The sequence below is a fragment of the Pagrus pagrus genome (genome assembly GCF_965226575.1).
Source record: "Pagrus pagrus genome assembly, chromosome: 2".
In the NCBI taxonomy this organism is placed as follows: Eukaryota; Metazoa; Chordata; class Actinopteri; order Spariformes; family Sparidae; genus Pagrus; species Pagrus pagrus.
The window spans coordinates 23121671-23149401 of NC_140186.1; the positions used below are offsets into that span (position 1 = coordinate 23121671).

Sequence of the window (27731 nt, forward strand, 5' to 3'; positions counted from 1 at the left end):
TTCCCCAGAGCAAAAAATACCCATAAAACCAAAACACTCATTAGTGATCCTTTGCTGTGCAGCCTGCAACTCATCCCTCACCGCCACATTCAGTCTCCAGCTCAGGCTTTGGGACAGTACCATGTTTACATAGGAACTTTAACACAGACCAGAATCACATGTCTGTGATACTGTGATAGGCAGTGAGACAAGCAGATAGACGACAGACAGACTGATCATTTGACAGGCAGATAACAACAGACAGATATGGAGATGACTTTGGAGCAGCACAGAGAGAGAAAGAGATACTGGGTCAGGCCTGCACGGCACATGGACCACCCTGAAGTGCAAGGACAGAGCCAGTCTGTTCACGGGGCGCCCTCCTCCTCCCACTCTTCACCGCAGTTAATAAGCACCTGTTAGACAACAAATTAACTTGTTGACTGTAAAAACCAGGACAGCTTTATGCCTTTTTTTATGATAAGGAGCTTGATTATGAGAGCTGGTATTATCTGTTCATTACTGTAGTCCATATTCTGAAACCAGAGGGCAGAGAGGCAGGCGGACGGTTAAAAAGATATGGTGTTTATTGTCTGAGTGTGGAGGGACGCGGGGATGCCAAGGAGGGAGGGCTGGATTAGGTGGCAGTGGAAATACCACATGGAAGAGAAGAGAAAACAAAATTTGAATTAACTTAAATTTCCAGATTTCCAGCAATGAATGATGGGATATATTACAGATGGTTCAAATTATAATTAATAATCAAACTACAGATTTAGAGGTAATTTGTACTTAACTGGTGCTGTACTACACTAACTTTATCTTAACATTATTCACGAGAAAGGAGAGGAGGCAGTTTGACATGAATGGATGAGGAACATTGTTATGCAGAGTGTTTGGAGAATATGGCAGTGAAGATGTGAAGCGCGGCTCCTCCTGATCCTCATCATCTGTCAGCCCGCTTGGTGAAAGATAGCGTGCAGGATTGTTAATATCTGGAAGCCAGAGCAACGAATCTGCTCTCTGTTGGCAGGCGCGGGATGAGGTGAGGGATGAGGTGAGCTGTCAGTGACGCACCAGGGTCACTGGCATGGTTTTTAACCAAGTGACTGCTAGGTAAGAAAAACATCAGCTGCAGATGACACGGGTGATATGCAGGGTACAAAAACACACTGATGAAAATCGACAAATGAAGTCAAATGTTGCATCCTGTTGTATGGAGATATATACTATACATAATGTAGATCATTATCACACATCTAATCTTTATGTCAGTAGTTTTTGAGAGTTTTTGGACACTAATATTCACTCATTCAAACATCTAAACAGGCTTCATATTATAACATTTCTAACACACCTCTGGTTTAACCACGACTCCACTGTATATACAGATCCAATCATAAAAAATAAAATCAATCAATAACTTTTATATCTATATTTTACATCTAAAAATCTCTTACATTGAGATCATTATGTGGCAATGACCACAACATTTGGGTTTTCTGGTGCACACCACATCTCTTTATTCTTATCATGTTTAATCTTAAATGCTTGTCTTTGAACTTGCTGTGTCTTTTTGTTTCTGTTTTATATCTAACGGAAAATAACTCTAGTTTACCTTGTTGTTGAAAGGTCTGATACAAATACGCCTACAGAATGATTGACATTAAGGAATAAACTCCTGACAATCAGACAACAATGGAAAAACATGTGAATTAGTATTTCTCATGCCCTGGAGTGTAAAAATGGAAATACATGTTCCCTATATACCAGAATAATGTGTATGGTAGAGAAAATGAGAGGAGGAAGCAGTGCCATAGGGGGCTATTTCTATTTTTCACATCAGAAGTGTGAATGAGTTGTGGAGGAACCAGTGGTTACCAAAATTAAGTAGGTCCAGGAAATATCTGATTGCTCTGCTTCATTTTTGTCCCTCTAACAGCAGGACAGAAATGTATTTCTGCTTTAATGGACAATAACACTGGTGTAATAAAGAGGAGTACAATGACAATCCAGTTGTGGGTACTCTGTTTTCAAAGCTTGACGTAATGAGTCCTGGCGAACACACCAGACGCAGATGCTCTGGAGGTCTGCGGTATTACAACAGGGATCCACCAATCTGTCTCATGAGGTCAAGACCTTTCAGATTCGCTGCCAGTGCAAGGTGATGTTACAGTAGAATGACAGACGTGACATGTGCGATCTCCCCTGGCACACTGAAGTTCATCGGGATCATTGATATCAACGGCAAAATATAACGTGAGTGTAAGGGCTGCGTAATGAGTAAGATTCTGACCTTAATGCCAGCAGCCAGACGGTTACTGACCTTGTGTATTTCAAGATGGATTATAAGGAATCCAGGAAGGAGTTGGTGGTGAAACTGAAGGATTGAACACAGGTGTACATGATATAAACAACAGGCAACAGAAATGATAAAAACCAACATGACAGAATACAAGTCATGACATATGAGAACAAACTGTATGTGAATGTTTATGGATTCACTCAGTTGTCCAATAGTATCATCAGTTTCTTAAAAAATGTGTGAAATAAAGTCTCATTGTTGTTAGTGACACTGCTGATTTTCAAAGTTAGTGCTGTAAATGTGGCTGCCTACTCTTCACAATTTGCTGTATTTAGGAGAATATGTTGAGAAGCTTAATTTAAAACTAATCTGTTCAGGTTTCACTAAAACCCTCTTGAATAGTGCATCATTTATTTCCACCTTAAGACCGACTGTTTCTCTGTTTAAAAACAGCTCTGGCCATGTGAGGATGTCAGGTGTCAGTGGTGCAGCACCACCTTGTGGTCTTATCAAGAAAGATGTAACACAACTGTGTCATACAGATTATTTTTAAACCTTTTATTATTTTTGTAAGTTTTCTAATTACATAAAAAGGAACCAAAACATTTAAAAAGCAGATTTGAAACTAGGTACAACATATGAGGAGTTTAATCCCAAACAACACTTCCAGTAAGGACTAAGTAAGAAAAAAACAAACTTCATTCTAAAAAAAGCAAAATGTGGCTTCTTATTGAAGTAATGAGTCACTTCAGGACCCAAATAGATCTGGATTATTCACCGCTGAATCACCTGTTTTTGAAAATATCGACCGATCAAATGCATGGAGCTGTGTTGATTTCCAAAATGGATATCTGATGCTTTGGAATTAAACCCTTCATATATCTTTAAATGACCTAAAAAACAGGAAATTACGCAATACAGAGACAACCATAAAAAGGAACCACAACCTTTGAACATTTTAAGCCAGGAGGCGGGTTATAACAGATACAAGTTAGCATCGTTTCATGAGTACAAAGAGTATACACATTACAGAAACAAGAGTGAACAAAAACTCTTTTTTTCCAAGGGGCGGGGCAACAGAAACAAAACTCTAAATCAGCTTCAGAGCCTCTCATCTCCACTGAGCTTTAAAGTTTCACTTCAACAATTTTCATCCAAGTCATATCAAAACTGTCTCAACTGTACACAAGAGGATCTGCTGTCTGAAAAGGTTCTGAAGGCTCGTTACCTTCAAGAGCCTCTCTGGCACTTTCAAATGACAGATGACCAAAGCTCTGCTCAAACTGATTGTTATAAAACTCAACACAGTAACACAAAAAGGTAACAAGTGCTCTCTTCAGGACCTCTTCAGACAAAATGTAAAAGAACACTTCTGTTATCTGTCGGGCAGAGCAGGAAAATGTGACAATTAATGTTCCCTGCTCACAGATCTTCAACACAACCACTCTCTGATTCTCTAATTTGTAGTTTTATCAGCCTGAAATGATGTCAAAAGTAAACAGTAAATACCAGTAGTTTTGAGCTGAGTGTTGTCAAAGCAACGATTTACAACCTCAGAGATGGTCTGAGAAGCATAGATGTGCTGCACTGTTTATCTTTAACAGAGGGGCTAAAAAAAGGCTGGTGGATAGATGGAGTGAGATATTTCTGTCTTTGGGCCCGGTGGTGGAAGGCTTTGAGCTACGCAGTGCACTGTAGAGAAGGAGGAGGAGGAGGAGGAGGAGGAGGAGGATGATGAAGAGCCGAAGACTGTTAACCATGGGTGGTGTCATCCTCCACAAAGTCTTTGGCCTGCTCCGCTGTGATCACATCGATGTGACTCACCTAAACACATACACAGAATTAATGACCAATCGATGTCTCCATTTCAGCCACTCTGACTAATCAGTAATCATTTATGTTATGAAACCTCAACAAATCAAAAGGAAATATTTTCTTTTCACTCAGGCAGCTCAGCAGAACACAAACCTGGTTTACAGGGAGAAACTGTGAAGAATCAACACCAGCCAAATGTGGCCATCTGTTCACTGTCTACATGACACAATTTCTGTAAGGATGCTTGCTTCATTCATCTGTTAGATATCGTGATTTCTTTAAATTTCCCATTTGTTTGTTGATGCCAAGACTTATATAGGATGACAATAATGATGATGATGATGATGCCATTACACTGACAGAGATTGGAGTTAAACTTCCTCTTTTTTAAATTCAGGGTCTGGATATTTTGGATTTTACAGTTATGTCAACTGAACCGTAGTATGACTAAAGCTGTTAGTGAACTATTTGTTTTAGCTTACCACACTACAGACACTTTGACTCACCCATCACAGACACCACTGATCTGAGTCTTTTGCAAACACTTGATGATTATGTTAATGTTGCAGTAATGGTGGTGATTATCGCAACTAATGCGGCGATAAGGTTTTTGGACGCAAGTAAAGTTAACATGGAAGCTATATCAGGTTCAATACTTGTCAGAAGAACAAATTCATTGTTGGTTTTGGTATTTTCAGGAAAATTATTGATACTAATAATAAAAAGGACAAAATAACAGATGCCTTAGTACCTGGATTTAAGAAACAATCAGGACAAATAACCTATCATTAACCTATGTTATTTTTGTTATCATCATCGTTATTTTACTGACTTGCTCAAGGACAATTCAGCAAGATAGTTTAACACCAAATTCTTAGCTGGAAAGGCAGTCTCCCTCCTCCCAATGACACCCCTAAAATGTAATAGTGTTATTCAGGATAAATTAAATGTTGTTCACTACTTCATTATTACATTTTAAAACGGCAAATGCTGCACATTCACTGTTGAACTCTCTTTAACATATGATTTGTAAAATGAAAAATAATGTTGACTTTTGAGAATCATTTTGGCACTGTTTAGATCCCACACAGTCTTTCTGTGATAAAACCTATTCAGATAATCTTCAGCTTGAATGAATCCTTGTGGACAACCCATGCCCTGCAGCAGGAGACTCACCTTGTTTCTGAATTTGACACCGTAGAACTTGTCAGCGGACTCGAGCAGCTCAGGTCTGAAGGTAGTGGTGATGAACTGGGCATGGCCTGCCAGCTCCACGATCATGTCTAAAATAGACACGCAGTATAAAGATGGTGTTTATGACCTTCTTACATTTATCTTATCAATTAAAGATTGAAGTACGAGTCATTAATTTCTCACAAACACAGGAACCACGATTTGCTGTTATCATGAATGGAAACATTAAAAATACAAAATATTCAGCCATTACAACTCCACTGCAAGCTGCAGCCGTATATTTCACATAAATCTGACAATGACAACAAAACTGGAATGATCATAAAGTATTTGCTGTTGGCCTGAGGCACAGATTGTATAAAACTGTACAGAAGTCTCTATTTTTGTTGCTATTCAAGGAGATTCCCTCTCTGTATATATTTAAACAGGCACTTTACCTGAGACAGCCTTCCTGTGCTGGGCGTCGAGGGCCTGGTCGATCTCATCAAACAGGTAGAAAGGAGCAGGGTCGCACTTCTGGATGGCAAAAATCAGGGCCAGAGCCACCAGAGACTTCTGACCTCCAGACAGCTGCTGCATCTCTCTCATCTCACCTTGCTTCCCTGTGAATGACACCTACACAACACAGAGGAAGTTGTGTTATTGGACCAGAGGCAGAAACACTTAAAATGTTGTACTAGGAATAACATTCATCAGCGATTAAAGAAGAGAAAGTGTTCTCAGTTAAAATGCATGAAATGAACGACTGAAGAAGACCCTCACCCTGATGCCGACTCCAGTGAACTGATCGACTGAAGGAACGCTGCTCTGTGAACCAGAGCCCCTCTCACTGTCTGCGCCGCTCTCACCCTCATCCTGAGACTGGCTGCCTTCAGCATCACCCTTCTTCATCACCAGCGTAGCTTTGCCACCTGGCACCAGCTTCTGGAAAACCTCACTGAAGTTCTTTGACACCTGAGTGGGAGAAATTATGGAGCACAAAATTAATATAAATAAAAATTCATATGGAGCCAGAGTGTGCAACACTTTTACTACTTTACTACCAGTTATCAGCACCTCATTACAGTCCTTGGCGTCGATGCCCTTCTACTTCATAATGGATGTATGTGCCCATCTCTGAACAGGCTGTGACATGCCACATACCTGTTTGAAGGTGAGCTGGATGGCCTCGTACTTGCGCAGCTCCAGGACGTTCATGAGCTCCATGATGGATTTGTAGCCCCGGTCCAACTCGTCCTGACGCTTGATCAGCTTTTCCTTCTGCTCAGAGAAGTTGACAAACTGGTCCAGAGCTTTCTTGTTGACATGACTGTACTTCTTCAGCTCTGTGTTGCACTGCTCCAGTTTTCGGAACAACTGTTGGAGAGGAAAAGGGGAAGGATTAAATTATCATTCGCTCCGGTTGAAGTCAGGCTGGTAGCCAGTATCTTTAAAAATATTTCTCTTAACACTCTTGTTTTCAGATTCTTGTCCATAATGTGGCTTTTACGTTTATTAATGATGATTGAATGTTTATTTATTCCAGTCTTATCCAGATTAGCAAATGTTTTTTTTATACTCTAAAAGTTGCTCTTGTGACTTCTCCTTTGTGAATTTTTCCTGGCAAAGAGGTTTCAAAAGACAGCACAAAAAATATCATCATTAACTGGAATTTTTTTTTCCCACTGTTGATTTCTGTGTTGTTTATTCTATCAGTTGTTTGATCTATAAAATGTCAGAAAATGGTGAAAATTGTCGATCATTGTGTCCCAAAGCCCAAGATCATGGTGTCAAATGTCTTGTTTTGTCCTCAACCAAAAGATATTCAGTTTACTTTCACAGAGGAGTCAAGAACCAAGAAAATATTCACATTTAAGAAGGAGAAACCTGTTTGAGTTTTTTCTTAATAATATTACTCAAACTAATTAATGTAGAGATTTTTTTTAAACCAATATATGCAAGCAAAATTCCACAAATAAACCTGTGTATTATCATCATAAAAAAAGTTAGCTGTAGCCCACTTATGTGTAATGATACCACTTGTTGACTTAAACAGAGGCATGAGTCCAGATCCATTATTCATTTCAGAACAAGAATCTAAAAGTGCTTTGCCAGACTCTATTCATATCTGAAGAGGACGTGACCTGATTAATTAATAACCAGCTTAGCCTGGCTCAAAAGTGACATGCACTCTCCAAACTCTCAAACTATAAATTCATCCATCTGAATCACTAATGGCCGAGGGAACATGAGCAAGTGCCATTATTACTTGGCCCCCTCATCCACTTCTGCAATCAATGGCACCATCTTACCCGCAAGCAGTGTCCCATAGAGAAAGATTAACTATGTGGAGTGTTTATGAGAAAGCGTGAGGCTATTTTCAGCACTGTAGAGGAGGGGAGATGACACACCCACACACACACACACTCAGTACATGCTCAGACACTTATGGAAGATGCAACCAAGTCCACTAAACTCTTTCTGCTCCCAGAGGCAGTTGGCTATAAAAAAATAAAATAAAAAAAAATCAGAGGCAGTACACTAACTAGTGTCTGAGTCACCGGTGAGTGGGTGGGATGTGATGTGACGGCCTCAGGCCTTATTCCTTATCAGACCTGGGTCTATCGGTGTGGGTATGTGTGTACACTCAGGTAGTAAGATCGGATGCACGGAAAACTGACCTTCAGTTTACATACATAGTTATTGTTGTTGTTGCTGCTCTTATGTATTTAGTGTCAATATTGCTGCAGCAACAACAGGGTTTGGGGGACTACAACATCGTGACTACAAAGTGGAAGCCAGGACTGGCTTTAAGAAAGTTCTGGCAACTCAAGAGGCTCAAAGCTGCACTAATTTTCTTTATATCAACAATTGCTCAGATGGCTATGTGTAATGTTAAAGATCATAGTGACAATCCCACTGAGAATTATCACCTCTCTGCAGTTCTCTCAGCTAGACAGAGGCTTTGAACATCTTTCTGCACACCATTTTGGTTTTACAGCAACAAAATTTACTGTTTAGGTTGAGTCTCATTGCTCTTTTCAATCTAATTTTCAGCCACAGTCATTAAAAAAAAGCTCTCATAAAGACAATGTACACTACCTGCCCACCACCGAACAGCAGACAGCCGTGAGCGACTCGTGGGTGCAGCATTTTTCTACTTAAAGAGCCAGATATTTCCCTCAGGATTTCAGGGAAGAACACACCAGAGCACTAAGTGTGAAAAGTGAATACTGGACCTAGATGGATGCTAATGTCGCTCTGTGTTGGCTAGATGTGTAAATAGGTAACTGTTTTGCCAACATATTCAGCATAACATCTTCATCCTTTACCTTAATCATGTATGATTATAGGTCAATGTTGCGTTTACAGCTTGTCCCCCTGACCCCAAGCGGCATCTTGCTGTATTCATTCTTCCTGCTCATATCGGCCCTGAAGAGATCTGTTCCAAAACTTGTTTCAGTAGAAGCGGGACAGATATCCACTTCATTTGTCCCACTCAGACTGCACAGAAGGAAGACTTTTCTCCCCCATCACTTCCATTGAAAGCACACGATGAAGCACTCTCTTAATAGTGAGTATAAACAGGAAGAAAGATACCAGCGAGTACATCCTGACACATTTTTCAAACAGGCACCTGACTGCTGTTTGAATACAGACTGAAAAAAAGTAACCTTAAATTAGAATATATAAAGCCACGCTTCATCTCTGAATGATGGGGATGATGTTGCCTGTTAAATGAATTAAACATGAAAGCCAGAAACCATCATGCATCATCATTAAGCACTATGGTTGGGTGTGCATGCATGTACCTGTTTGAGTGTGAGGGTCTGGTACTTCTCAAAGGCCTCTTGAGGCAGCGAGCCCAGCTCTCTGATCTTCTTCATGCACTCTTCCTTCTTCTTGAGCAGCATGCCCTGCCTGTTGGTCATCTTCTCCAGCTCCTTGGTGTCGTGGTTGATGGCGTCATTTTGCTCCTTCTCAATGTTCTTCCAGCGCTCCATGCTCTTTATGTGGTCCTTGATCTCCCCCTCCGTCTTGTCAATCATACAATCCAGATCTGGGAAAGACATTGGAGGAGGCGGTAAGAGTGGTGCAGTAGAAGTCACAGGGTTAACTTCAGATTATACATTAGTGCATACACATAACGTCCTGGCTCAGACATGATTAATACCTTATAACAAGGAACATGTTTTATCTCAAGCCTTCATCAACAACATACTATTGTGGAGGTTATTTCCCCCACTTTTTTAATGGAGAAAGACCAAAGAAAATCATATTGTTCACTGAATCATAAATGGAAAATTGACACGCAAAGGGTTGAGAACAAAGGCATGAAAACAAGCCTACTTAAGAATAAGCTCATGCTGTGAATGTGTTTTAATAAGCTATTGTCAGTTATTACATATGAATCCATGCTAATGAATTCTATTCAGGAACAAGTGCTTTCTGACAACTGCATTCACATCAACCACGTCTGAGTCACAGCAACAGTAGAACATTTATAAAAAACTGTGTGGCCAGTCTGACTCTGGAACAACATTTTATCCTAACGGTGAGTCAAACACATCACAGCAGTTCTCCCCATCTGCTGGTGGTACCAGCCCACTGACGACTGTGTAGTTTCTTATCATAGATAGCACAGTTATGGCTCAATAGATGATAACTCAATAAAGAGTAAATACTTTGTTAAAGTATCATTGTTCACTGTTAATACAATCCAAAAATCATTTAATCTCACTTTATTTCATGGCAGTTTTTCTTTAATGCATTTTGATACTTCATTTTATTTTACTTTTAAGTATTAGTGAAAAGTATAAATAAATGTGCGTGTGTGTGTGTGTGTGCGTGTGTGTGTGTGATGATCTTGATGAATGATTGGCATCATCCTTATATCAAGTTTGTCAGTAGATTCTCGTATAACTATACTATAAGATACTATAAGAATATAAGAATTACTGGCACAGACGATTTTCTACAGTTGTCGGTCTTCGCTCCAAACCATTGTGGAAAATGTTGCATTTAATTCCTCTTATAAACACTTGCAATGCTTTTCTTTATGTCTTTTAATAGTGGAATATCATTTCCACAGGGAAACATTACCAACCAATGTCGTTTTCTGATCAGCTCTGGTGGAAAAACAGGGGTCTATGTTTTTTTTGAAAGGTTCTGAATGGAAAGTGGGTATTTTTTTAAACCGCTTTCCAGCTTCTCCTTTTGGTTACAGGTTGGCTTCACTAATTTTTAGGCTGCCACCACTGTCCCAGTGTCATGTCTTTAGTATAATGGGTACCTTCTGATCGAGCCAAGGTGTCTTTCACACGTTTGTTGATGCCATCCAGCTCAGATGTCGTGGCTGTGAGCACCGTGCCTCCCTCAGTCTCTCGCAGCTCATTCAGCTCCTGTGTCAATGAAAATTAGGCCACATTAAAAAACAAAAAGAGAGTCATCGGAATTCAAAAACCCCTCCTCTGACTTGAATGAATGCAAGCACTGAAAGCAACACTAAGACTCATCTAACAGCTGCAAACGATAAAACCCTTGAACTTGCTCCTTATGCAAATAAGAATGTATAATTTACTGTAAGAGTAACATAAAAGAACAAAGTAACAGTTACACATCAATCGTACATTAAAAAAAACAATCTGTATGCAGAGACGTATCAATCAATCATGAGACTTATGAAAGGACAGTGTACCTGCTCCACTTGGTCGAGACGCTTCCGTAAGTTCTCATTGAGATATGTTTCCACTCTGGTCATGATGCCCTCCAGCTTGATCCTCTCATTCAACAACTGTCTGTTGTCCTGTGGGTGGTTAACACATAAAACACAAACAGTTACTCCTGTCAGGTCTTTGCCAGACAAACAAAACATTACTACATCCCCAGTAACTCAATATCTAAAAGTTTTTAAAATAGTTTTCTCTTGTTCTGTGGATCAGATGGAAGAAATCTGCTGCACAGAATGATGCCACCAGAGTGTTTGAAATGTGAACTAAATAAAACTGGTGCTAAAATTTGTGTATAAACAGCTTCTGATTAATATCTGCTACATCTGTCGCCATACAGTCTTTGCCCTGGATTTGGTGCAAACACCCCTGTGTCTGCATTCACAGGCAAACACCAAATTAATAATATCTTCTGACCAAGTGTTATGTTGCAAGTAATATAATTTGACAACCGCCAACACTGGAGAACCATACATGAAAGGCTCCATGTTGCGGGGGCGGTGTTGTTGTGCATCAACAGCAGGAATGGCTGAGAGTTCATTGAGGTGAAGGCTGAGAGCAGCTGGCAGTGTAAGAGAAAGAGGAGGCAACACTGGATCACAGGAACATCCCACTCACAGCTGCTGCTCTCACCTCACTCAGGTCGGTTGAATACACTAGCAGGATGCGACGAGGGACGTGAGACAAATAAACAACAAAGTGTAGGCAACAGCATATAACTAGATATAAAAAGCAAAGGGATCTGGGTAATTAATTCAATTTAACAAAATCTTAGATAGTTGATTTCAAAAGAATCGAAAGAATAAATCAAGTCGAGGTCCAAAACAAAAACATAAATTTGTGACTAAATATAGTGATAACAAGTTTCTCGACAGATTTCGATTTTGTTCATTTTGAATGTAAACATAAAGAGAAAAGTAGCACTGTGACAATCTCAGACAAACAGACAGAGCATGCATCTCTGTCCAGTCTTCTTGCTGACCTGCTGGAGTTGACGAATCTCATCGTTGAGGTCATCGACACGCCTCTGGTCCTCCAGGCTGAGCTGTGAGAGCAGATCGGTTCCCAGCTCGGCCTTCAGTGACTCCCTAGTGGACTCCATGGCGTGGAGGCTGGCCTCCAGACTTTGGAGACTGCGTTGCTGGAGTGGAAGAAGGAGAAAGAGCCAGACATGAGTGGACTGCACAGCCAGACTGTGAGCGGGTAACAAGCTGAACTCTGGTCCTAAGATGAGCACCTTGGGCATGAACGTCTTTTCTGATTGCTGCCTCTTCTCCTTCAGCATCTTCATCTCTGACAGAATGCTGTCTCTGGAGGCCTTAAACTTCCTCTGTTGCGTCTCGATCTGCTGCATCTGGTTCATCAGTTGGTCGATCTCATTGTTGATGCGTGGAGGCAGCCATTAAGGAAGTATAAACAAATGTTTATGAAAGATTTAAACCTCATGCAAGACTGCTGAAACTGCCCACTGTACTTCTTACTTCTACCGCTTAGTAAAGAGTTGGACAATAAAGAATTATACACAAATGAACAAAAGAACAGACTGTTTTCATAGAGTCTGCTCTCATTAGCAAATAAAATTGGTCAGAGGACAGCTAGCAGGCTTTTTAGTGCAACTCATTGGGTCTCAAAGGGAAGACTGTATCATCACTTATATCAAGGCAGAGGATTAAGGAGGGCTGCTAATTTAACAGACAGGGCTATTGATCTTCCACAACTACAACACTCCACTGGGCCTTTGAGGTTTGGCTGGACTCAATAAAACACTGAAGTCAATCAATCTGCTGATTTAAAAGGGGCCATTGAAAGTCAGAGGACAGCCCTGCCTGTTGCCACGAGCAGATGGAGAAAATAGATGGTTCATCTGGTAATTTTCTTGAATGGAACAGCTGACATCAGGATCACAACTGCCCTGAATTAAATGATTAAATAAAGAAACCTGCATTAATCTCTGTAATGACCACTGTCCTCTTATGAATCAGGTGCATTTCATATAACCAAGTCAATAAGTTTTGTCGCAGTTATGAGCAGTCACAATGCAACTGCTCCTTTTGCATGACCTCAATATTTCCACTGCAACGTGAAGCTGGTGGCAAAATGAAGACAAAATCTTAAAACAGGAGGGATGAGTGAGGTGCATCAGCGTAATCTCATGCTTATCGATGGGGAGTGAACAACAAGAGGCTTTTAAATGATTGATCTGTTCTCTGACTCACCGCTGCAGAAGTGAAGGACAAGCGCCGTGTCATCGGCTCAGTCATCCCTTTCCCCTGCCTACTCACACATGTACGTAATGGCCAGGTGCACACATTAAGCTGCATACACAGCACTGGGCTATGAGTGAGAAGCTACCCACGCTCACACAGGTGTGCAAACACACAGATAATCATACCTGAGCGGAAGTGACCATATCCATAAACATACATAACGTACTTGCAGACACAAATCCTTTTTGATCCGCCTGTTTCGCCTTCATGGGCCGTCCGGCAGTGAGTCACGGCTCTGGCCGATATGACCTAATATACACTAATCCTTCTTGACCTGCTTAGACCCTCTCAGAGGCCAGCCTGCTGCTGGCTGAGGTGGCTACATAACCTAAATGGATTTAAATTAAAATACAGGCTTAGCCAATTGACAGCACTCTGTTATTGAGTAGCAGCTGCACTCAGGAGTGTTTGAATAGAGTTCCAACAGAGAAGAGAGGCTCCTTTACTCTACACTGTGGCATTTGAATTAAAATATGTCTTGATGTACAGGATATGATGGTGGTCTTCTTTATAGATATTTTTGGCTTCCAACACACTAGGTGACAACAATGTCTCCTCCTCCATTTGTCCAAGGCTGGGTGCAAAATTCCAGTATCACAAGTGCCTACACTTTATCACGCCTACCGTTTTATTTCTGTATACTCCAGATACAGTCAACAAAAGCTTGCCTTATAAAGCCAACTGTCCTTAAAACAATTGTAAAAAATATGTCAATGAGAAAACTCATTTGGAAAAACTAGTTTGCACCGAAACGTATGTAACATTTCAGAAAAATCTAATTCTATCCTGAAATGAAACACTTTTCTTGAACTGCGATGAAAAGATGAGGAACTGATTTCGGACTAGCTGTATTCAATGTTCATAAATATTATAGCTATACTTGAAAAAAGGATGAAGTCTGTTTGGTAACATTAAAGGTGAATAATAAATCTAGAAAGATTTCCTCTAATTACATGTACTTCCTGTATACCCCATGGGATGAACACTGACATAATAACTGTTTGGTATTCATATGTGACTCAACACATTTCATACATCAATATATCTCAAAGGGAGAAACAAATCTTTCTCACTGATAAAGTGGTCATTTGGTGAAGCTTTTAAAGAAACTGCATGACTCACTTCTGAGTAAACTGATCGTAAACGTAGCCAATCAGCCAACAGAAAGAGAGTGACTAAGACCTTTAGATAAACCCATTAGATGTTTTAATAGAAAGGATATGTTCAATGTTCCTGCGCAGGTTCTCATTGAGCTTGGCTTCCAGCTCGCCCAGCTCCTCTTCAGCCTTCCTCATGTCTTTCTGCAGCTCCAGACGAGACTTTCTGGTATCGTAGTAGCCTCCTGTCAGAGCTCCACGATGGCTCACCTGGTCACCTAGGAGGTCACAACACAATGTACTGCATAGAAGAGATAAACTGCGTCTACAGAACTGGAAGTGCAATGACATTTAGTCCTAAATATGTCATTTAATGCTACATAGAAACTGAACAAGGATGCTCAAAGTTCAGTGCTCCAAAGTCAAGGCAAAGATCCTGTATTAGTGTGCCGACAGAGGACACTGCTAAACCTCTTCACATCTGCTGAAGGCCAAACAGTGTAACTGGGAACATCATTCAGGCAGAGTCGATAGTTCAAGTAATTATACAGCTCATAGCTGTTCCAAAGCCTATTTCTGTACTTTTTGTAGCAGAGCAATTCATCAGCAAGATAGCACAAATATTGATGATAATGTCAATATGGAATACACTTGAGGGCCAGAAGTAAGCGGCTACAACATCACCAGGTAGACTGGTACTAAGCCGTGTAAAACTACTATTTTCTTGTGTTAGTGGTATATACTGTGCTGTGTATCAAAGGTCAGCTTACCCTCCAGCGTTATACAATCCATGGTGAAAGCTCTGGCCAGCTGGGTGGAAACTTCCATGCTGCGACAAATCAGGGTCTTTCCAAACACGTGCTTGAAGGCCTTGTCAAAGTTGGTGCTGTAGCGCAGCTTGCTGATCATGGGGATAGCATCCTTAAGGGGCAAAAAAACACTGTTATGGACGAATTGGCATACAGTATACTACACACTTCATCACCAGACAAAATCGCTCTATCATGGGATGGGTATTGGTGGAAAAGATGTTTTAACTGGGAAAATCAATGGAGGACTACTTAAATAAATCATTTAGGTTCACTCTGTGCTTGACTGCCAACATGTGTTTCTTTAAATATTCAGGTACCGATGAGCAGAGAATCCTGCATGGTCAAAGTTTTGGTTAACGTTTCATTTTAAGTTAATTGTTTCATAGTTAAATATACTCATTTGTGGTCAAGGTCTAAATTTACTACATATAAGGTTTCAGATGCAATCTATGTATGCTCCTTACGTTGGTCTCTGGGTAGGCGGTGTCCCTGACGTCCAGCTTGGTCAGGGGCAGGAATGTGACTTCTCCCGGCAGGTTCATTTTGTTGAACTCCATTAGTATTTTGGTGCTGACTTCGTCAGTCTCCACTATGTGGTAGAACAGCCTAGAAAATAGCAGGTAGGCAGACACAAAGGAACAAAGAAAAAGAACAATTAACATCAATGAGTAGATGGGTTGGCAAGATTCTTACTTTAACTACAAATCAAGGCTGTGTTGATGTAAACAAGACAAATATATATGCATATCTGAAACAACTAAACACAACACATTATTTCACTCTGACCACTTGAATTGCAAAGAGAACACCCTGCTCATTAAATACACAGGACACATTTGTATCAGCATGCAGTAAGTGGAATCATTGTTGATTTTGAAATCAGACTACATGTGTTTTGTTTCAAAACTTTCATACCCGTCACAAATGTGTGATGGAGACATTTTCATGGAAAACAACACAAAGAGCTAAAAGTGAAAACATAAAAAGTTGCCCTCACCTGGTACCAGCAGTCACCTCCACACAAGTGTAAAAGGCGGGCTCACACTCGAAGTTATTCATGACGATGCCGTGGTAACCATTAATGACATGCTGGTTGATGCCCTTCCGACGAAAATGCTCGAGGACTTTGTTGATGCTGTCAATGCCGTTCAGGATAGCCTGGTGGGCCACAAGAGACAGAACAATGAGTCTCACCTTGATTAAAAGATTTATTTGATCCTACAATTGGTAATTAACACTCAACATTGGAACATATTTTACATATTAATTAGGGTTGTCGCGATTTTTATCCTAAATTGAAAACTGATCAAATAAGCTTTCAATTTTGATCATCAAATTCAAAAACAGGACCGGCAAGTCTTTCAGTATTTTTGGTCTTTCCAAAAATTTGCGCGTGTCCAGCTCCTGTCCTGAGGGGAAACATCTTTTGTGTCGCGAATGTCGAAGAACTTAAAAGTGTTACAATTAAAAAGGTGCCGTGTGTAGGTGGCATGTAGCAGTGCGGTTGCAAATTACAGAAAACTGAACGTCCCTCCTCTCACTCTACCCTAAAAACCTAAAAACATGCCAAATCCTTATAATTCTTCTTCTAATTTAAACTTTCCAGTTTTATGGTTAATCCCAAAAGCAGCCTTGATCTTTTTAAAGAGAGGCCGTTGTTACAGAACAATGTTTTAACAGGTGAACCCCTGAATTTGTAAAACTTTTTTGTGTTACCTCCAAATATAATGTAGCTAATACTGTAAGGTACAGAATGACAAAGTTGTATTTTCCAACATCGTGCCTGCACTGTGAGAGGACAGATAGCGTCCATCAAAGGCTGGAGACAAGATGAGTCAGCCGGGACCAATGAAAGAAAAAATAAATGCAGGATATTTGTCCATGAAGCCACAAACAGCCTCCTTTCATCTCAGCAGACATTATTCAGAAGTGATATTTGATTGATGTATCTGCCCAGAAGAGACAACTGGCAGTTACTGCATGGGGCAGAGAGGAGTGAGTCATATGTAAATTTAGCTAGCTATGATAAGGTGCCAGTAGCGAGGCAGATGAATGATTCTATTTGATATACCTATCCTGACAACTGGCTGAGTCACAAAGTGAGTCCTTCGCAGTGTTCAGGTGGGCTCATTTGGAGAGAGACACTTTTTCACTTTGGTTTGATTTATCTTCACTTGCCCATTTCCTCTCTCAGCATACAATTCAGCAAGTAAACACATGTGTGAAGGTTTGATAGGCATGTGGCAGGTCTACCTCAGGCTTACAAGTGTCATCCTGAGATGAGGTGTCTGTGTGTATGTCCAGACGATAGCGTTAGGTATCCTGCAGCTGCGTTATGCAAGTCAATAATTACGCAGTCATGTACAGTGACACGAACCTTGCCGGTGGCGGCTCGAAGGAGCTGCTGTTTCTTCTCCAGGTCCTCTCGTTTGGCTGCCAGTGCCTGCTGCTCTGCGTTCTCCTCACGCCACAGGTAGCTGGACAGACACAGACAATCACACACTGTTACACTTATGTCACCAGAAAGAGCAGAACCAAAACCAAACCATGATACTCACAGAAAAACAAATCTTTAGAATATTTTTAATGTAAATAATATATCAATAAATACTAATTGATGTAATGTTTGAGAGGTACTTCTCTTCGTAAAAATAAGTAGAAACGCAGCATTTTTGTCCATAACTGCAGATTCACTATATGCGCGCAGCACTGAGTAAATAACTAAAATATTCGTCTCCTTGATTTTCACATTATTTCAAATCATTTGTGTCTATTTGCTATTATTCTCAAGTGAAACAGATTTGCTTAATTCTTGCTAATGAATCAAATTTAAATAGTGAAAACAATAAAATTGCCAAAACAGTTTCCATCTTGTATTCATTAAGGTAGTTGTGTTTTATTCATATTTTGAGCTCATACACTGCTAACAGCTTGCAGCTGCGGGATCTGCATGTTGTGCTCCTCTCAGAGCTGTCATTATGCTGCCTTTTTCACCCACTACACCTCAACAATGAATCACAGTGAAATGGAAGGTGCATGATAAAGTCAATATCAGACAAAATATATTGATGACATCTGTTTCGTGAAGTGATGAAAATGAGAACCTGTTATTGATTGATGTTATTGTAATTTTTTTTCGTATAGATCCCCACCTGTTTTTTTAACACTTAAAATACAAAAAACATCTTTTGCCTTGAGTCTGTTGCCTCAATTATGGCGAGACTTGAACGGATATGCTCTGTTGTGTTTCAAGAGGCAGACAAGCATCTGTCTTGACTTGATTTTCACCACAACACAATTCATCCACTCTGGAAGACCTTTAAAACGCAAAAAAGGTGTCTGGCAGCAGAGACACGATGCATCATCCTCTCTGTTATATAAATAAAGCTCATTGTTTAAGGAGACAGAGAAGGCCCAGTGATATTCACAGAAGACAATACTCTGGTAAGGAACTAAAGGTTGCAGAGCGGAAAACGGCATATTGGCTTAAAGAAGGTTTAAACAATTCAACCTTTCATCTCAATGCAAGAGGCAGGCATGGCTCATGTAAAGATGATCGTAAACTCAACTGATGCTGTACAAAAAATAAAGAGGCATGGGCACAAGCCAAGGCTGAAAGTCCAAGATATGAGATCAAAGAGGAGGTTAGAGGGAAGATTCTTACTTTCTTTCGCTCTGCAGCTCATCTTTCCTGTTCTTCACTTCATAATACTTTTTGTCCAGTTCTTCAACGCGGTTCTTGACCTCATTTAGATCTTGATCGAGTTTCTAAAGAGACAAGATGAAAGTAAGTCTGATACACAGTCATGGCAAGAGGTTAGGCTTAAACTGCAGAAAGCTTTTAAAGGAATTGAATGAGGAATATATCATACAGTGGCATTCAGAAGTCCCTTTAAAATGCACTAAATATTTACACCTGCACTGGAGACACTGGCTGTTTCCAAACATTAAATATTCCAGTTTTGGCCCTTATTCAGAATAAAACAATATTCCTACCAAGCAGTTTACATGGCTAATAGAGATGAATATTCAACCTACATTCTCATTTAAAAGAACACACCACATACCATACATACCACGCTTGGAAAAGTTAGCAGGGCGACAATAATATCTGCATATCCCAAATGTCTTAGTCAGAAAATGCTGCATTCAGAATAAGGAATAATTCAGAATATCCCAATATGCTGATTAAATGACCCAAATCAAACTTTGAATATTGTCTGTTTGGAATAATAGTGGAAAATCAGTTTGCGTGAAAAAGTTGTCAGTGTGAATTTGCTTTAATTAATTATCAACATTAAATACCAAAACAACAACCTGATATCATTTGAGAAAATAACTTAATTTGTTAGCTCCATGTTCGAATTATCTTTCAACGAAATGAATAGTACATATTGTCCTAATAATAGTAAGAGAGGCATTTTGATTAATTTCACTTGAGCTACAAAAAGTGACCATTTCTTAAACTGTAACTCCCTCTAAAATTGATTCTGAAAATGTGTCTGAAAAACCAGATTGAAAACCTGTTAACAGTTTCGGGTGATCTTACATTGTACTGCTCGAGGTTCTTCTCCTTGTTGGTCTCTGTGTCCTCCAGGTCTTTGTGGATGGCTGCAATCTGCCTCTTTTTATCATTGATGGCCTGGTCCAGAGACTTCAGCTCCTTCTTGATCCACTTGTCCCTCTCCTCCTTGGAGGTGAACTGACTGCCACGGCCCTGCTTGGCATACAGGTCTGTCCTCTCCTGTGTAGCCTGGGCCAGTCTGGAATAAAGTGTAACCATGGAACGTGTTACAAACTCTACAAGTTCACACAGGAAGCCACTGTACTGCTATTAATTCCCCAACGAACTGTGCATGTAGAGTGCATAATTACATGTACATTTCTCTACGCATGTGCCCTTTTTTCTTTGTAGGAGAATCCACAGATATATCATGTGCATCCACCTCTTGATCTCTCCCCATTAAAATGTATTCAAAGTGTGATGACTGACTCATCCAGTTATACCTAGTCACAGGCTGCTCAAGGGACTGATGCCGAGAATGAGTCATCCCTACCTCGATATGCCCCGCTCCTCTTTTTCCTTCACCATGTTGAATTTGGGTTCAGTCTCCTGCAGCTCTTTTTGCTTTTCCTCGATTTTCTCCAGCAGCTTCTGACGCTCCTTCAGCAGGCGTTTCTGGAAGAGCAAGAGCATGCCATTTTACCAAACAAAGAAGAGACACTTGAAGTGTCTGCTCTGTCAGAGGAAGACGGTGGAGGGATGATTTTAAAAAGTACAAACAGTTATTTTTAGATTTTTCCCACATGTCCAATATCTATATCTACTCCTGACACATCATAATGGTCCAACAGTTAACAGCTTGGATAAGTCTAAGTGTTTGCACAATTTGTGTACCACAGAAAATGCCAAAACAAAAATAATCCTCCAAAAAATACCAACAGTTCCACAAATCATATCCTGTGTTACTCAGATGCCATATTCACATTGGGTTTTAACTAAATTACTATGCATAATCGTAGATGGACTCCTGCCTTTTTGCCAACAAATGCTGAGGAGATCGCACACAGTATCAGTGTATTTTATGATGATGCATAGATTATAAATTCAGAAACTAAAAGTCTGTGTGGGCAGACCCTAAAATGTGCGTACCCAATATGTTTAATTTCAAGCATTTTTTTCAATTATTATATTCAAATTCAAGCACAACCCTTACCTTGGAAAGAAAACTATTAAAGCTTTGTTAAGTATTTTTGAAACGTTAATGACTTTGTATGAACCCTGAACATACTGTTTGTATAAAGCACCATAATCTAAAAGAATAAACTCACAATTACTTCCTAATCTCTTCAACCGATGCTGCTTGTAAACTGTAAACTGAGAACACATGCAACACTCAAAAAGTAGTAACAGATTATAAATAAAGGGAACATCCAGCAAATGCAGAGGGTAGGTGAAAGTAAAAATATTTTCTCTACAATATGTAGAGTAAACCCATTCTTAAAAATTAAAGCCTCTGTTGTGTCAAGATTTAACAATCCTTCTCAAATCTTTCTCTTCCAATTTCATAAAGAATTGCAGCTTTCTCCGAGCTCTCCCCAACAGCAGACTACTGGTTTTGACATATTTTTCTGTGTGGGTGGTGATGGTGCGATGTCATCCCACAGGTTTTCCTCCACCTTCCCCATCATGTCAATGCCACATCAAATCAGAACCATCAAAAACTAGTGACGCAGTTCTGCTTCCCTTGCTTTTCATTTTGCTCCAATAACTTTTGGCTGATGCTGTGCCAGCCGACGCCAGGTGGGCTTCATCCAACCAACAGCCAGCATGCGGCCTGGGACCCATCACGGTTCACACACAGACTGAGCCAATAAAGTCGTTCTGCATGATTATCGTCCTTATACTCACACGTGCACACAAACACACACTGAACACAAGGCCATACGGAGTGCGATCCATGCCAGCTCTGTACACACAACCTGGTGCCAGGAATGATGTATAGTGGAGCTGATGGAAAAGAGTCTGATGCACAGGCTGGTGCTTCCTCTGCTTCTCAATTCATCCAAGCAAATGTTCCACTGAAAGATTTAGCACTAAAAACTGTCTGTACATTAGGCCAACTCCTTTTTCACAGGGAAATTAAACTTACCACAGACTATTATATTTGGATCAGTGTTTTTTGATTAGTTAATAAATTGATGAAGTTAATCAACCAACCAACATTAGTTGCCAATACTGGCCCATCACAGATATATTGGTATCAGCATAGAAGCTGTCCAGGATGCACCGATATCAAAACACAGAACATAATTCAGGAAAAGATAGCTGGAGGAAATTATAAATATCTAAATATTGGTCGATATATCGATATCAGAATAAAGATAGGCCCCAATAATAAGAGTATCAGTTGGGTTCAACAGGAAATGTATCAACAATAATTCTAGTAAAACAAACATTAGCTGGTTAGCTTTCAAAACTTGTTTTCTAATTCTTGATCCAATAGTTCAATGAATTTTTAAAACATCCAATCAAATAAGCAGAACTTTAAGGGCAAATAACGTAACTGTTCACAAGTGCCCCACTTTCCAACTACTAACATGGTAAAGTGGTTTAAATGAGAAAAAGACGACCATCCGTCTCTACAGACATTGATGGTGCAGGGGAAGGGGGATGGGGATGTGTTGCTGGTGCAGCATCACGTGTGCAGAGTGACGCAGATGGGAGGCTTCCGTACCCTCTGTTCGCTGTTGCCTGCCAGCTCGTCCTGCAGGTCCTTGGCCTTCAGTTCGAGCTTGGTCCTCTGCTTGATCTGCTCCTGGCGCTCGGCCGATAGTTGCTCCCTCTCTTCCTTCATGGCCGAGATCTTTGACTTCAGCTCTCGCACCACACGCTCTGTCTCCTACAGAAAGGGAGCCAAAATTAGGAAACAGGCTGTGGGATTCAATTCAACGGAGTGGAAATGCAACAACTGACTTCCTCTTCAGTGATTAATCAACTCTGTATTCATTTACCAAGGCCGCATGCTGTCCGGAAATTTGGATACAATAAATAAATGATGTATTAATTTCAATGCATTCTCATCAAGTATGTGAACAGTTAGAAGCAGATAGCCTGCTTCCATCCAGACACCAAAACGAAGACTGTTTCTAAGTAATTAGGTTTTGCAGTCTTGATAAAGGCTGGATTTAAATTCAGTGACAACATTTATAACCTCTCCTTACAGCCACATCCTGTAGTGACACAAACTATCCACAAACTAGTTTCCTGATGAATGAATTCAACAATACTACAAATCTTCCACAGTGTGAAAACACTTAACACTTCAAATTGTGATTTTGATGTGATTTTGAGTAATTAAGACAAAATGTCATTTAGACATAATGCTGTGATGATCATTACGATGTTTACCGATCACCAATCCCAGATATTTGTATTTGTTCTGCAAGGTGGATTTCTTTACCTCTACTTTGTCTCTGGCATCTTGCTGAGCGTCTCGCAGCTGTCTGGATTTGTCTCCACAGGTCTCTCTCTTGGAGGACAGCTGAAAAAACACAAACAAAATACAAAGGTCTTGATATTGATGCTGAACACAAAAGAGGAGGATGCATTTAACATTCAGCATTTTTGGATGACTAATATTCTGTATTATATGTGCATGTGTAAGATAATGAATGATAATGGGTAATGACAATTTCCAACTCTCTCACCCAAACAACAAACACAAGTCAGTTTTCTTTCTTTGAGTTTTTTTTTTTTTTTTACCTCGTCCAGTTTGGCGCGGGTTTCATTCAGCTCCTGGTTGTAGATGGTGTACTCCAGGGCTCTTCTCATCTTGTCCCACTTCTGGTACTGAGCCAGCTCCTCCTTCTCATCCTCCAGGGTGTGCAGACGCTCCTCAATGTACTTCAACAGCTCGTTGATCTTCTCTCGCTTACCCTCTGAGAAACACACACATTAGGTTGCTTTTTAAAAATGTAAGCCACTTACTGCACACTTCACATTCAGGGACTGGCATTTTTGACTCAAGTGATAATTTGGTGAATGCTGTTTAAATACTGATTTTAAATTGTGTAATTATCTAACTTAAAATGATTGATGATTGCTTACTGCTGCTACTGGATGAATATTTGCAACTTTATTTTCCAAATTAACAACATCATGCTTTTTGTTCCTGTTCACTGTTTGCACTTTGCCTTTGGCTACTACATACAAATGATAACCATTAACCTTTTCAGAAACTTTTAAGTGTAACCAAGCATAAGCAGAGGCAGCACAACTCTGACTGAATCCCTTAAAACGTGAACAAATGGCATACAATCAGTAATAATAATTCTTGGCAGTCTGTGAAACAATGATGTTAAGACGTGTTTACCTGTCTCTTTCATGAGAGAAATACTCTCCTCCTTGCGCTCATCATACACGCGTGTCCCTGCCACCTCTCTCAGCAGCTTCAGACGCTGGGAGTCGGGTGCTGTGGCCATTTGGTTGATCTGCAAGAAATATTGACATAACCTGTGAGATGGAATACTCTGCTGCTCAATGTAGTGCTGACATTCTGCTTAAAAAGTCATACATAAACGTTTTCTTTGTTATGATGGTTACAAGACAGAAAAAGACATCGAGCGAGGAACAGTTAGCACTCTTTTTACAGCCCTGTTTAACTGCTGCATTGCATTATGTACCAATGACAAATAAACTATAATGTGTTAAACACATGTGAGGTTGGCACACTGGCATCCACTCCTTTCTCACCTTTCCCTGCTTGACGATGTAGTAGGGGTTACTGCGAGAGAAACCGGCACTCTCCAGGAGGTTCATGACATCATTCTTACTGCAACAATCACAGACGCAATCGAACGAGTGATTACATTGATTCACAGAGTTGTTATTTCCTTTGATTACATGGACAGTCGGCCCACAGCAATACTTACGTCACCATCTTCTTGTCTAAGAAGTACTGGTCCTTCTTTGCACCAATGACACGGCGAAGGGAGACTTCCTCTTTGTCGATCTAGAGGGAGAGACATTTATCGCTGGTCAAGAGGAGAATCACACACAACAGCAACAGGTTATGTCACAGTATTACATGGCTGCATGATTACAGTTTATCACCCAGTTAAAAGCAATTTTTGCACAATCGTGATTGTTAGAGTGGTGCAAACATCCGGCGTTCAGCATCAAAATAATAAGCACTGTGTGTACTGGAAGCAGAGGAACAACAATCGGTGGTCATAGCAGTTGTCAGCAATTTAGGGAGCCAGCCAACATAAACTGAACAACATAATATAGTATTAATGTACCACTTCCACTGGTAACCTGGACTGAGATTGCACAGAAAAGTAAAGAAAAAATTTAAAAGGTGGTGTCACATCTGGTTCTTTGCCACATGCATAGGTTGTATTTATGTGCATTTTCTAAGTCTTACAAGTTTCTTAAGAGTCGTACAAATACATGTGTAAAATGTGTAACATTTTAAAAAGCTTGTTATAAATTCTGTGGGTAATTTGGAAGTTAAATGTTACAACTTTTCTGCTGATTTAGCACAAGTGTTGTTCACAAAAGCGCCAATGCAACTACTGACCAATTGGGGAAATGAATTCAACATACAACAATATACACATTTAGGCTTACATTGGCCAAGCTAGATGGCATGCCAATATGTCAGTATACTCTAGCTTTAGATTTGAATGGCTTTACAAATCAAAGCAACAGAGCATTTGTCACATACAAATTGAAAAGACTTTACTTGAAGTTAGAAAGAATCAATCAGTGTGTGTGCAGTAACAGTAAAAGGATTAAGTTGAACTTCCTACCGGCAGCCGGTTGTCAGAGTTGTCAAATATAATCTCCACAAAAGCCGAAATGACACGAGGACCAGTTCCCTCCTACAGTGACAAGGGAGGAAAAACATATTCAATACAATACATAAATGTTTACACGTATGAATGATGTTTCCCTTTGTATCTCAGACTTCTATACACACAAACTCATAATTAACAGAAGTGCAACAATTCATGTAAAGACTTTCGTAATCCATTATTTATTATTAGGAAGTTACACAACTTTTTGTCAGCGTAAGCATGCCTGACAAGAAATTTCTACACATTCACTACGTCGGGGGGGGGGCACTTCATTTTCAGTCACTGGGATCCGTAGTGTGTCTGACATTTGCCCTTTACTTACATGGAGCAGGGCCAGCCGCTGTTCAGGTCGCAGGTGACTGAACTCATCACTGAGCACAAACTGGATGGCTAAGAAAACAGAGCGGAGACACAGTTTAGAGAACAAAAACACTGAAGGAAAAGACAGCTGTGTTGTATGATCATTTGAGGCTCACATACCGTAGAAAAAGTTACTCTTTCCTGACCCATTTCTGCCGACTGTAACAGAAAAAAACACAGAATGAGGACATGGTGAGGTATGTCCACAGCCACCCACATAAGACAAGTCTTCAGTGCACCAATACTGGCTGGCAACTAATGTAGGTGCATTCAAAGTACATCCCCTTACATCCACATAATATTGAAAAATACATTTATTACAAAAGCATGAGTGAACAGTTGAGGTGAGCAAATACACACCAATGACATTGTGCTTTGGACTGAAAGGGTCTACCACCGTTTGGTCCCTGTAACTTCGGAACCCCTGGATGATGACCTGCACAAGAACCAGACCGCCGTAAGTAAACAGTCATTAAACATCCTCATATTTAGGTTAAATATACTGTACCAATACGCGGTTATGTGAAACAGATAGAGAGGAACGTGTCCTTAATGTAGCATAAAACAACCTGTGCCCTCCTATATAAAGTCGACTCGAGCTGTACAACTTGTGTGCTATGCGCAGCATCACATATATCATAAGCGGTGTACGACTTCCACCAGGGCCTTTACTGTCGGCTACTGTACGAGCCACTTTTCATTCAGGACGTTAACGCTTCTGCATGCTTAATAACAAAAATAAATACAAACTTAAGCAACCACAATACTATCAAAGCTCACATTTACATGTAATGAAATTATCTGCTAAGTGGTAATGTGCAACATTAATAGAAACGAGACAAATCCGCTAACAGAAGTTAGCCATGTACGTTAGCGTTAGCTTAGCATCCTGAGAAGGAGAACGGGCTGTTCAATTCAAGATTAATCAATGTGGCCTAAGCTAGCTTTAGCAAGCTAGCTCTTAAACTTGTTGCCGTCTTTGGTGCGATTTTGATGAGCTCTGCGATCACATTAACGTTAGACTGTGTGTGAGACCTCGTTATTCCGGGCACAATCACTCACTGGGGTAATGTTAACATAGCCTTACTACCGATAGGCCAGTGATAGCCTGCAACAAGCACAAGTCTGATGCCGTTAGCTTACCTGTTTGATGTACATGGCTGTCTAAGCAGGATGTCTCCTTGGCTGAATTAGGAGATAAGCTCCCCTCCTCCACTAAACTGGAGAAGCCGGGTGTTTAATAACCCAAACTCAACAAAATATTCGAAATAGATGCATTCAAAATTTGTGAATCCCTGTGTGGCAACAGAGAATAACATGGAAAATGGCGGCGGGGGCGGGATAAAATGGACAATACCATTGTGTGAAAACAGGGTTGTAGCAATAAATGTATACTAAATTACATGCAATGGTTAAATTATTTAGACCGAATCCGTCAACGAAAGTGCAGCATACAGCTTGGTACATTAAGTTTACCCTTTGGTTGTTATACAAATTTACATAAATAATATGTTTGACACGACGCTATTTATTGATCTCCCTATTTGTACAGTTGGTACAGTCTTCCTGTCTATCTTCTAGGCGCCAAAGACAGAAGAGTGGAGCACACTCCGTGCACACTGAAGGCAATTAGAAACTAAACCGGTCAATAGATAAATGTAGCTGTTTATTACTTATTACCAACTGATACGCTTTATTATATCTATGTATTGTATTAGCACACTGCCACTCTGATTCTGACGGGAATTTTGACTGTTTTTTTGTTTTGTTTAGTTTTTTTTCCTGAGGCTGGTTTTCAAAAATCTAATGCATTACTTTTCATTAATAGT

At 40.2% G+C, this 27731-nt stretch overlaps 1 protein-coding gene across 1 annotated transcript; it reads right to left on the reverse strand.

Moving 5' to 3' along the window:
- Positions 1-2827: 2827 nt before the first annotated feature.
- smc3 (structural maintenance of chromosomes 3) lies at positions 2828-27229 on the reverse strand. The gene is made up of 29 exons (XM_084345464.1): positions 27046-27229; positions 26263-26338; positions 26023-26061; positions 25865-25932; positions 25495-25566; positions 24613-24692; positions 24434-24512; positions 24054-24171; positions 23444-23619; positions 23142-23222; positions 22416-22580; positions 20235-20356; positions 19727-19940; positions 18842-18945; positions 17555-17654; positions 16175-16335; positions 15642-15783; positions 15136-15286; positions 14491-14643; positions 12239-12390; positions 11984-12142; positions 10971-11078; positions 10566-10674; positions 9085-9332; positions 6437-6649; positions 6056-6247; positions 5731-5908; positions 5276-5382; positions 2828-4108 (listed from the first exon to the last, which is right to left on the reverse strand). Exons 1-29 carry the CDS (start codon positions 27058-27060, stop codon positions 4037-4039), a joined length of 3654 nt encoding a protein of 1217 aa, XP_084201590.1. The 5' UTR covers positions 27061-27229; the 3' UTR covers positions 2828-4036.
- Positions 27230-27731: the final 502 nt, after the last annotated feature.